General features: G+C 43.7%; 1 protein-coding gene across 1 annotated transcript in view; it reads right to left on the reverse strand.

The window, feature by feature from the left end:
* The window catches only part of slc22a23b (solute carrier family 22 member 23b), a 28,524-nt gene extending 16,969 nt beyond the window's left edge, over positions 1–11,555 (reverse strand). Inside the window, exons 1-3 of the mRNA XM_085386019.1 lie at positions 10,459–11,555; positions 8,758–8,861; positions 6,900–7,054 (exon numbers count right to left, since the gene is read on the reverse strand). Coding sequence (XP_085242145.1) covers positions 6,900–7,054; positions 8,758–8,861; positions 10,459–10,887 — 688 coding nt within the window. The 5' untranslated portion in view covers positions 10,888–11,555. The remainder of the gene's footprint in view (positions 1–6,899; positions 7,055–8,757; positions 8,862–10,458) is intronic.
* Between the last annotated feature and the right edge of the window lie 680 nt (positions 11,556–12,235).

Here is a 12,235-nt window from a genome sequence, read left to right on the forward strand (position 1 = left end):
CGAGCCCTAGTTCGATCCTGGGAGGAAGCACAAATCCCTTTGGGTTGCGTCAGGAAGGACATCTGCAGTAAGGAATTTGCAGAGTCAAACATGCAGAGCTACCCACTGTTTTAACCCTTTGTGAATAGAAGCAGCTGAAAGTAGCTTTTACTCTCCAGTGTGAAGATTTGTGACTTTTATAACACTGTTCACCTATTCACACACACACATTCATTCAGCACTTTCTATTTCTTTTTAACTAATACATACAGTCTCTCTCACAATAATGAATGTTTTGGGGGAAATGTAGGGTTCAGTATCTTGTGCAAGGACACTTCAACACGAGACTGGTGAAGCTGAGGCTCATACCATCAATCTTCCACCTGAATTTCAATTCAGTTTTGTTTATATGGCACCAAATCATAGCAGTTGCCTCAAGGCCTTTTATACTGTAAGGTAAAGACCCTACAACAATAAAAAGAAAACAGAAAACAGTCATGCTGTTAGCATGTGAGGATTTAACTTAAAATAAAATACCAATTGGAATTTGGACAGACCAAACAAGCACTATGTAGACACCATATGGGGCTCCTGAAACCCCGCTAGGCATTTTTGTGGCATTTTATAGACTAAACAATATTAATCAGTCATGACACAAATCTGTTTCAGCCTAAGGGGGTGACTTCATAGACAGCTTGACAAGGGCACAGCATCTGAGTCAGCAGAAGTCCTCACCATGAGCTCAAAACTGCACACACCTGCATACACCGTATAGTGCTTGTCTTTGTCATTTCCTACAAGGAAATCAAGGGGCAGAGACAGAGAGGAAAAGGCAAAGGCATTAACCTTGTTCCACTACTCTAACGCAACTGCAGCCTAATTCTTCTGGGCCCATGCAAATTACATTCACTGAAAATCTTTTGAGAAGCGAATACCAATCCCCCTCTAGGATTCAGTAATGGTACTAAAAATTCTGCAGCTTTCTACAGTTGCTCCAGTGAATCTGCTGGGATTCATATGTTTGATTCACATGTTGACCCAGTTTATGGAGAAAAAGAAACTTACCAAATGTGTCTGTATAAACTTTTCAAATGACTCCTGCAGCATAAAATCCACTTTTCTGCCGCAGTATGCTGCAAACCAGAACATTCAAGTCAAGTCGGAGGTTCGTCAGTACAAGAGAAACTCTTTCGTGTCGAGTCTGAATCGAGTCTGGAGTCCTTATTTTTACTTGAATGTGCCAACGACATTTGGACACTTTGGGGAGGGTAAACAAGTTATAAATAGAGCTGACTATCAGTCATCATTGGTACTACTGAACAAAAATGTATTTCTCCAAGCTTAATTGCAATGCAGGAAGGAACAGTATGTGAAACAAGATATACAACGGCTGTTTAATCAGAACTTACATCTATTAAAGGTGAAATGGAGTCATCAGGCAAACTTAATCAGGAAATAAAGCAGGTGTTAAAAGGAAGAACACGAAGAGCGAATCAATGATGAGAAATAAAACTAAACTAAATAAAACTCTCGTAAGCTTGTTAGCGAACATGTGCTTATTTACACATCCAGTAGATACATTTTAAAACTGTGTCTGTGTCCAAAGAGTCCTTGGGGAACTACGTGGCTCTTTAGCTGTTAAATGGTGCAGTGTGTTCACACAGAGTGTGCCAAGCTTTTGTTGAAAAAAACCTGCCAGCTGTGGCTAAAATTTGCACTTTGATACTGAGCTAAAACCCACACAAGGAAATGTAGTCTGAAAACAAGGTGAAAATACTTTTTTCAGTACTGTACTGAAGTACCATTGGGCTATACGAGATATCAAAAAAGTACATGTAAGTACAACACACCATGACGCACTGTGCGTTTTGTATTTGACAAAAATATAAAATCCCCCTACGTGCACTAAAGGTGCTCTATATTTGGATATATTCAGGGTTATATGAGAACTATAAACTACATGGCATGTTCACATATGGTCTATGAACCAGTGAATTTTGTCAATAATTACTGCTGTAAAAAAAGCATATTTTTGTACACTTTTTCAAGAAGACTATGTCTCCAGGATTGTTTTCAGTGTTTGAGCAAAAAGAAAATAATGTCTGAATTGTAAGTCCAAAATTTAACATCTGTGGATGTTGGATGCTTGGTGGGTTAACCTGCTAACCAGAAAATCCAAATTTCAAATGGAAATACATCATGATGTTACGCAAAACTGGAGGAAGGATCCCACTCCCACCACAGACTTATTGTATGTAAGCATGAGTTGGAACCAAGTCCACCAGGTTTTGGATTCAAACACCCAGTTTCTCAGTTTTGGGTGGCTTACAAATCAGTAACTGCATAACTGCAGTAACTGCATAACTGCAGGCTCTTATTCCCAGCAGGTCAGTTAATGCCAGGGTGTTGGTGTGGCTCGTTACACAAAAGCGGACACATCAAGTTATGGCGTCAGTGTTGTTCTCAGCATGTAAACCTAAGCAGCAAGTGAAAAAAGTCGTAAGAAAAAAGGAAAAGCAAAGTGCAAAACGCAAAGCTAACAAAGTGCCTGGCGTCTGACCGAATGCCTCTCTGGCAGTGAGTTGACATGCTTCATTAGATTTTGTTGGTTTTAAAAAGACTGTTTCTCATTGGAAGTATAGCAGCTAATGTAAATATAACCATCTCCTGAATAAAATCCATGGCCCACAACTCAAAAGTTAAAAAAAATGTGGAACAGAGGTCTATTTTAAATACTTTGTCCAAAGCGTGCATAATCGTCAGCCATGTTTTCATGACGAGGCTCAGCATTCTCTTCTGAAACAGACAGAATAAGAAGGAAAAAAGCACGAGGAAAAGGAAACGCTATCCCCTGCAGTTCCCAGAGGACAACTCAGAGGAAGGTGCCATATTACAAACTAATAAGCCCGTGCAGAAATTGTGAAACAACCAAAAACGCACTACAACGCACTATAACACACTACAACGTGCACGTGAACACATTTATATTAGGCAAGCTTCACGGCAGCTCAGTGGATTTTATTATGTGCTGTGTGCTATAGAGAGATAACTAAAAGATGAGAGATTTTAAATGAGCCTCCAGAAAATGAGCGCGCGATTGTGTGAGCGCTGGTAGTAATAAGGATGATGGGGTGAAAGGGTGAGGGAGAGAGGGAGGAGGAAGAGGATGGTGTGAATGGGGAAGTTGAGGTAAGCAAAGAGGGGGGAAATGGAAAGGGCTGGAGAGCTGCTGGATTTAGAAACTGGAAGTCAGCGCTGCATTCACAGCAGCAGAGGGTGAAAGGAGGTGGAGGATGAGGCAGGCAGAGAAGAGTGTTTTTAGACGCGATAATGCAGACAGAGCAGTGCATCCACAGCATGGACAAAATCATCTATAATACAGAGCACGCGTGCTACATGCTTATTTTTGCATTTCTTCTTCCTGCTGCATGCTATTTCCAACTCAGCAGTCCAACAGACACTGCAATTATGTGCCTCTGTTGTTCCTCAGCATCTGTTTTTAACAGCACGTTCAGAACACTGAGACACTCTCTATTATTTTGCTTCCCTACTACAGCTCATTGGGTTTGAAATGTAACATGACTTTGGGATTAAAATATTGCCTCTGAGCTTTAATTTGAGAATGTTTACATCAATGATGGCTGTAAACATCTGGCCCCTTTATGCACCCGGTTCCCCTGTTATGGCGCAGTGCAGCTGGATAATAATACTGAACATTACAGAATAGCCAGCCATAGGGGGGGTTATGATCAAAAAGGAGCGTTCTTGACTGGTTAGTTCAATCACATGACCTTCATTTAGTTTCACCTGCCCCCAGCCTATCAGTGAGCAGTGAACATAGACACAATTACTCACACTCACATTCACAGCTAAGGGCAGTGTAGAATCACCAGTTAGAATAACATGCATATCTTTGGACTGTGGGAGTATCAGGGTACTCCACAGAAATTGCTGTTATAGTTTCCGTCTGCAGCCATAACTGATGACTGTTTAAGTGAGTGAGTTAAAACTAGGCTTTTGAAAAGTTCAAACAAAACGAAACGATTTGCAAACTTGGAAAATGGACGTGTTTATTGAGCCTCTAATTGTCAGCAGTTGACTGAGAGTAAACCATTTTCTAAAGCATCCTACGCAATAAAAGTTGTTAAAAAAGCAGGAGCTCAGCCTGAAAGCTGTGTGGAGACAGTTTGGTCAGTTTGCTTTGACTGCTTTCCACATAAGATAGGATGCAAACTTAGAAAGATTCCCAGCTTGTCCGATCGCCTGGCTTGCTGTGTTTCTCTTGCACTGCAGGACGTCTTTCCTAGATCTCAGAGAAGATAGCACAGTCACGGCATCATTAAGCTGCCTGGGGAATACCAGGTGCTTCGAAGATGAAACAAAAGGAAACGACCACTTAAAATTAAATCCAAGGTAGCCATTACAGGCAAACGAACAAAACAATATGTCGTTGACTGACTTCACTATTTCTGTCCTACTCTACCTCTCTTGGCAAACAACAGAAGGTGATACCAGTAGAGTATGAAGAAATTTTCTATTAACAGTTCCACCTGCATGTGTGTGTTTTTAGCTTGCAATGAAAACAACTGCAAACTGTGTTCCACTGTTCTGTTGTCAGGTGTAAGTACAGTATATAGTCTTTACTGTTAATGGGATGCCAGCATCTATTTTCACTGTCATAGTCTGAGTTCACTTCAAAGAGCACCAATCTGTGGCGGGGAGCCGAATGTTCCTCCTACTGCATGCATCCACACCTCACACAAACACCTTTTTTGTTGCACTTCAAAGTGCATACAGACAATCTGTTGTCTCACACACACACACAAAAATAATCCCACACACAAACAGTTACTTATCCCATCATTGTTAGCTTGGAACACACAAACAAGTGAAACACAGAAAAACTGCCCCACGCTACAGACATTTTTCTTTAGTAAGCAGACTGTGAAAACAGCAGCGAAAGGGGTGAAGCAATTCATTAGCCAAGTATAGAAACAGAGGATCAAATGTATGCTGTGTGACATTCATGTATGTGAGAAAAAAGTTCAATAATGATAATGAAACAAAAAACAGGCTTCTGACTTTTTAGGAACAAGGTGGGAAACAACGTCTTTTGTTTAAATGACATTTTTAAAAATTTGACAGCCCACGAACATGACGCCCCCGAGAAAAAGCTAAGCACATCCTTACTGCTTCCATAGGAAATACAAGTATTAAAGCGGGGATCATACTTTCCACGGCTGCGAGTCCACTAGGGTCTGCTTGGGTCCCAGTGACGTACATTTAGTCATCAGACTGTTAGTGCAAGGGTTCGTGTGAAGGTCTGTACACCTGCCTATTTTCTGCGACCACACAGATGTTTTCTCTTCTCTGGAACAAGAACTTGGCAGCATAGCTTAGGTTTGTAAAGCTGCAGATGAACAAACCACAAAACTTGTGAAACAACGTCCTTTGGACAAACAAGACCACATTGGAGATTTGGCCACAGTGCACAGCACATCACCACAAACACCTCATACTAACAGTCGAGTACAGTACTGAAGGAGTGAGGAGATCATATTCTGTGGCCTTTCGTACATTTTCTATTATATCATATTCTTTGTAACGACCCAAACTCCAAGTGGTTATCAGTAATATCAAAGCGAAACCTATTATGTTCATTTCCACTTACACATTTTTATTCTTGGACTTGTTGATTCACTCATGATTCATAGTTCAAAACAACCCTAATGCATCTTATACTGGGCCTTCATGCAGCCACACAGTTCATCTTTTAGCTCCCTTCCCCTCCCTTTAACACTTTGTTTCCTGATCGCGAGGGGCTTCTGTGCTCACAGCAGAGCCAAGAGTACAAAAAACTACCTGAAAACAGCATTTTAGAGCAGCCTGAAGCCCGAGCTGTTGTTTTACAGGGATTAATAGCATAGGGACTGATCTCGCTATTTAAAACTTTGGTCATGTTTACAATATGATCATCCCCCATTGGAACAGTATATTCGTGCAAATATTGGATTTATAAGCCATAAAAACAAATATTCTCATATCCATCACAGATTAAATCTGATTCCTCACAAGGCTCTTGGCAGACAGCTCAGGGGAATCTATTTTGCTTGTTTGTTTTCAAAAGCAGTTCAGATGAGATTTATCCAGGCCCCTGCAGAGAGGGACAAAACCCACCCCAAAGCCTTATCTTCATAATGTATGACTAATCTCACTGTGGCCTGAGAAAGAGGGGGCAAACAGAGCAATGAGAAAGAGTGAGCGAAGCGGTGAAGAATGCAAAGGGGTCAAATTGAAAGTATCTGGTGTCGGTTTTAAAAACCTCTGACTCTTCTGCAGAACGTGGCACAAGGAGAATATGTTTGGAGTGAAAAAACAACCTTACTGTAAAACATATTCCACTTTAACATTGAGCAACAGAGTATCATGGTGTGCTGTAGCAGCTAACTTTAACAATAAAAGCATATCATACTTCAGATTCAGCCACCAGATCCACTAATGGAAGCTCCTAATAGAGATTCAGGGCCAGGGTTAGTGTTACTACCTATGATGACTTACACCTCAGAGAGCTAAGTAGGCGAGTTTAAGTGCAGTTAGTTTTTCTAAGCATCAAAGTTGAGTTATATGATTCCCTTGACTGTGTGATGTTTTCCAAAGAGGTCAAGGTGGAGTGTTTAGAAATGATCAATTATGCTGGAGTATTTAAACTTCCACCCAAGATATCAGTCGATACATTTAACTGTTGCTGAGTTATGATCAAATTCATTTCGGCTTTAGCAGATTATTCTAGGCTTTCATAATAGCATTACTGCCATTGCCAAACACAGCAAAGGATACACCAGGAAAGAGAACAGAACAGAAAAAGGAGAGAAGAAAAAGACCAAGCAAACAGGCATGAGAAGGTGAAGGCTTGTACTTACTGAGCACGTAGAGGGAGAGAGCAAGGCCCGCCAAGCAGAAACCCTCAAAGAAGCGCAAGGTGCTGAACATGGTGACATTTACAGAGAAGGCAACACTCAGACCAAACACCAGCATGAAAAGCACCGAAAGGATCAACACTGGGTGTCGACCAAACCTTAGAAACAAGAGAGAAAGACAAGGAGATAAAGACGTAGCAAAGAGCTTAAAAACCCAGTTAAACTGAGAAACTTTTCATGTAAAGTCCGGAGAAAGAGAACATTGCATTCATCGTTTCCTTCAGACTCTAAGCACGTCCTGGTCTGGAGGGGAGGGTTAGGAGGTCACTGGGTCAGGTCCCAACTGAGGCCTCATGGCCCCCGTTGCTTCTTTACATTGTTTTCTTTACATTGTTGTGCATAGTTGCTGATCCCTAACACAATGCAGGTGCTTATTTTCCCACGATGCCACTCGGGCGGCTTGCAGACGGCAAAAGTGACCATAATTAACTTGATGACAGTGGCATTTTGCTCAGTTACAAAAGATATTGTATCATTTAGCTTTGCAGATAGTTCGATATTTAACCATTAAGGCTCTGCGATACTCTTCTTTAAGCTTCCCACCACTCCTAGAGAAGCTGTCAGACATTTCTTTTTTCTTATTCTCGATAACTCTGGATAAAGCACTTTTACAATCTGGTTAATGCCAATTCCACTGTTTGTCTTTTTAGTTTGAATTTGTTGTTATTGATTTTTGAATGGCTTTAAAATCCTCCTCACACAATTTTAGACATTTTTAAATATCTAGCCAGCTAAAGATTGATGTGACACGACAGTCAACAGCTGATGCTGATCTTCACCCAATCAACTGGTCCGTCCTTCGATAATACATTCACTGGCCTTTTTTTTGTCACCTCGCTAGTACCAGGTTGGACCCTTACACCACCACCAACCTGAGCCATTACATGCAGGATGGATCTTTGCTTTCATGTTGCTTATGGGAAATTCTGACAAGATTTGAATGTAGCAGCAGAAACAGAGGCTCGTGTTTCCATGTTCTATTGTTTAATTTTGGGAAATCCATGCAAACTGTAGCCTCATTTTCCTGTCATTTGCTAACAGCAGCAGTATTCAGTGTGGTCTTCTGCCCGTACAGTCCATCTGCCTCGAGGTTCAACATGTTGTTCAGAGATGCTCCTCTGCATGCCTTGGTTTGAACGAGTGGTGATTTGAGTTACAGTTGCCTAATAATAGCTCTAAGCACTCTGGGCATTCACCTCTGACCTCTGACATTAGGAAGATATTTGCACCCAGGTAACTGACCATTTTCTTTAAACTTTACAAGCTGTGTGGGAAAAGCCCAGCAGATGAGCAGTTCTGACAAGAAAAACCCATCTGCTACCAATAGCCAACATTCAAACTTACTTAAATCACCTTTCTTTTTCAATTTCAACTTCAGCAGGTCATCTAGTCCATGTCTAAATGCACTGAGTTCCTGCCATGTGATTGGTTGATTAGATATTTCAGCTAACGGTTAAAGAGTGGTGCCTAATGAGTGACCGATGAGTTTATATTCTTTGAGTTTATTGAAACAATAATGCAGCACAAAGACATACTGCAGTGTGTTAAAGGGAAAGAAATAAGGTTTTAAAAGAATGGGCAAGTTTAGTTAATCGTTGCTTACACGTTTTTGTCCTTCTTCTAGATATGTTTGGCTTTTCTTTGGGAATTTTTTTTCAGCCTGCCTGAACATGTTTTTCTGATTCCAAGCAGTGCTGAGGACACTGTTACCATACTGTTACCACCAAATGCAGATCTTAGTTGTGACACCTGGAATTATCCTTACAGTCTAACAAAACAGACAAAGAAGGAGGCAGCGTACCAGTCAGCCATGACACCCATCACCAGGTATCCAAATATGGAGCCCACAAGCAAAGAGAACTTGGCAATGTGAACCTTCCAGGCCGAGTCACACACTAGGTTCCACTGGAACAGAAACAAAAAGAATGAGAGAAACATAAGTCAGATATTGTTTTCAGAGTAAGGCACTCCCAACATGTTAAAAGGGAATAAGACATCAGGAGGAGCTGAGACACTTATAATATGAAAGCTGCACAGAAGCCAAAAAAGAAACGTGGGCTTCTCTCATCAGAATCCTGTCAAACTCTTCTCACTCTCTGACTCACTGTGTTGATAATTCATGAAGTTGGACGCATCTGCAAACATGCTACAAACACTTCTTAAATATTCAAGTGTTCATCCCACATCTATATTTATATGTGTTTCTGAGAGACAAAGAGAGAGCAGACACAGTGCATGTGGGAAAGCAGCTGTATGTCTGTTATAACAACAATCAATAGTTTCCCACTCTTTCCTCTAAGCCAGTGGGTCAGTGCACACACCACTGCAGCACTCAGCAGCTGAAGTTTAGCCAAGGACACATGCAGAAGCACTACGTGTGCACCATACTTGTGCATAGCCTTGACAGCATCTGCAAGAGAGCCCAGTGGAGTGACTGAGCTGTGTGTGAATCCAATGTTGGTGTTTAACAAAAAATTTACACATCTCCCTGCTGAGCATCCAACTGCACCACGAAGAGTGAGTAGAGAGAGACAGTTAGAGGTTATGCTCTATGATGGCTGGACAACACAGCCACTGTGAGTTTATTAAGTCTGGGCTTTTAGCACCGCTTTTATCTGAGAAAGCAGGTGTCATTAATGCACAAATGCAGAAGCAACGATCAGCATTGTTGCTTATTAACGTTCAGCCTCTTCTTGTCACAAGGATTCAGTTTGGTGGGTTTTTTTTCTGAATTCTGTCTCTGTAATTGGATTCCAAGAAAAAATAAATAAACTAAGGTTTGAACATAAGCACATGTCAGAATTATCCCGCTTGAGGACCCCGGGGCAAATATGTCAAACAGAGTTTCATTATGCTTCTGTGTTTATTGTGCTTGAATACTGCCTCCTCCCACTACCTGTAGAATAGTATGCTAATGTGATCATTACTGTATTATCTGTGCGCTGTGCGATATAAATGAGTCAACCAAAGTTTTCAGCTATTGTGACACAAGGGCTTCAGTATTAGTTTATTGCCATAAACCAGTTGACACTAGCACCAGCAGAGCTCTGGGTAGGAATACTAGTCTTAATGTATGTGCGAAAACCTCCCATGATGCACTGAGCGCTTCTCCTTCATTGGCCTCTTTTGACTCGCCATCTGTTTATATACAACTTCAAGTCATTAACTCTTTTTCGGCTCTGTCCTGTAGTTTGTGTATGTGTTAGGCTCTCCGGGCTCCTATTTTCTCTCGTCCCTTTCTCTCTCTGCACACTCCACTCATACACTCTGGAATTCAGGCGCTTAAGTGTAAGATGTAAAAAGAGTCTCATTATTCTCTTTGAACTGATGTACCAGGCAGCACCAGCTCACTCCAAAGCACAATAAATAAATAAACAGTACGCGGGTCAGTGGGTAACGTGTCAATCAACTGTCTGAGGCTGGCAGTAGTGATGATGACGGCAATCCCCCCCACCTACCCACCCCTGAATAACACTATGGGTCTATGGCGCTCACTCGTTACCTTGGTAACCACATTCTGACTAAGTCCCGTCTGCAGCTCCAGCCTCCACTCCTTACAAGCGCACAGCATTCCGACGCCGTCGCCGTATCCGTGCCCGGTGCCGTTGCCTGTGGGCTTCAACGAGGGCGCGATGCTGGTGACGGTGACCGGCGGGGTCGCCGCGGTCCAGTCGCTTTCGTTTGCCAGTGGCTGCACGCAAGTGCCATTGGGCTGCGCCAGGAGGAAGTAATCCGAAAACTGGCTAAAGCCGATGAACAACGCCGGTATCCAGGTCAGGACCACGAGCTGCTTCTGGTGTTTCCCGAAGCCCCCGAGAGACGGCAGAACGGAGCCGTCGATGTGCGGCAGCAGCCGGGGCGCCGGGCGCTCCAACGGGGTGAAGCCGTTCTCAGGCGTGTGGTCCTGCGCCTCCGGCTGTCCCGCTGCCATTACGACCCGGCACAAAGAGAGCAGCTGTGCGCAACAGCGGGCGAAGCGAAGCCCCCACTCTGTCGCCCTCCGCGCACTCTGCGTTAAGCCCTTTGACACAAAGGAAGCTCGCCGCACAGATAAATCCGGTGTACGGCCAACAAAAGCACAAACCCCAAAACACACACAGACAGAGAAAGAGAGAGAGAGGGGGGGGAGGGAGGTCTCCGGTCCGTGCGGGCGCGCAGATGCACCGAATCACCGAGCAGTCGTCCTCATGGCGACGGGACTTGAAGTGACCGGTGGGTGTCCGAGTGGAGCGGTTGTGTCAGGAGGAGGATGACGCTGTGGAGAGGCTCCCGGAGAGCGGTGGGCTCGGACGGGCATGCTCACGGGCTTTGTATTCCATGAGTGCAGCCGGATCCATCCATGCGCCAGGCCCGGTGGTTGAATGGAAGTGTGATACTGAGCTGCATTCAGATCTTCGCAAGTGCCACATCCGCGAGTGCCACAGGTCTCATACCTGTCCAAAACGCGACCCTCTGCAGGTGCGCGTCATTTATCTCCTCGAGCCCAGAATGCGCGTCCTCGCAGACATCACGAGTCCACTTTTGAGAGCGCTGAGTTCAGAGACGCAGTGAAGCACGCTGCTCGGTTTGTCACAGTCTAGTCAATGGGACGCTGTGCCAGAGAGGGGCTTGGAGCAGTAATGGGGGACGGAAGACAAACCCCGCCCTCCTTCGTCGCGCTATGCGCTGCGATTGGAGAGCCTTCAAAGAGCGACTGCACCACTGACGGGCATCTGCAGGCAACAATGATCCCCTTTGTGCAGCCTGTGCCCTCTGCACTGAGCAGAAAGCGTGTCAGGATTACGCACTCATCATGTTTTCCGCTGATTCCACATGATTCACGGTGAAGGGATCAAGTAGAGGGCTCAAGTTTGTGTCTTGTGTTTTTCTAGTCGATTTGTGCCGAAGCGTCCGCCGAACAGCCCACTCAGGCAGTTTTGCGTCATACAATCTTTTTCATAACCGTCATATAAATAGGCAACGTTACTTACTGGTTTGGGGAGACAATAGAAGAAGATGGCAGGGGATTGAAGGAGTGATGTGCTGCACCTCAGACGCGAGGGGGCGTTAGACGATCGCAGGTCGGTTATATCAGCTCTAGATCAGACAATCGGCAAAAATCCAAGAAAGGGAAATAAAAAAAATAGCCCGTATTTCTTAAGAATGGTGCACGTTGGGACATAAATGAGGGCCAAGGCTCTTTGGTCTTCAGACGTGGCTGCTGATATGGTGATGTGCCAGCGTCTGTCGCACATGTTGTGAGTGACCTTGAGATTCCAGCAAGTGACAGATTTTGTCTC

The sequence above is a fragment of the Rhamphochromis longiceps genome, linkage group LG17 (assembly GCF_057381845.1).
Source record: "Rhamphochromis longiceps isolate RC_006_pf linkage group LG17, R_longiceps_female_GT1.1, whole genome shotgun sequence".
Taxonomy (NCBI): Eukaryota; Metazoa; Chordata; class Actinopteri; order Cichliformes; family Cichlidae; genus Rhamphochromis; species Rhamphochromis longiceps.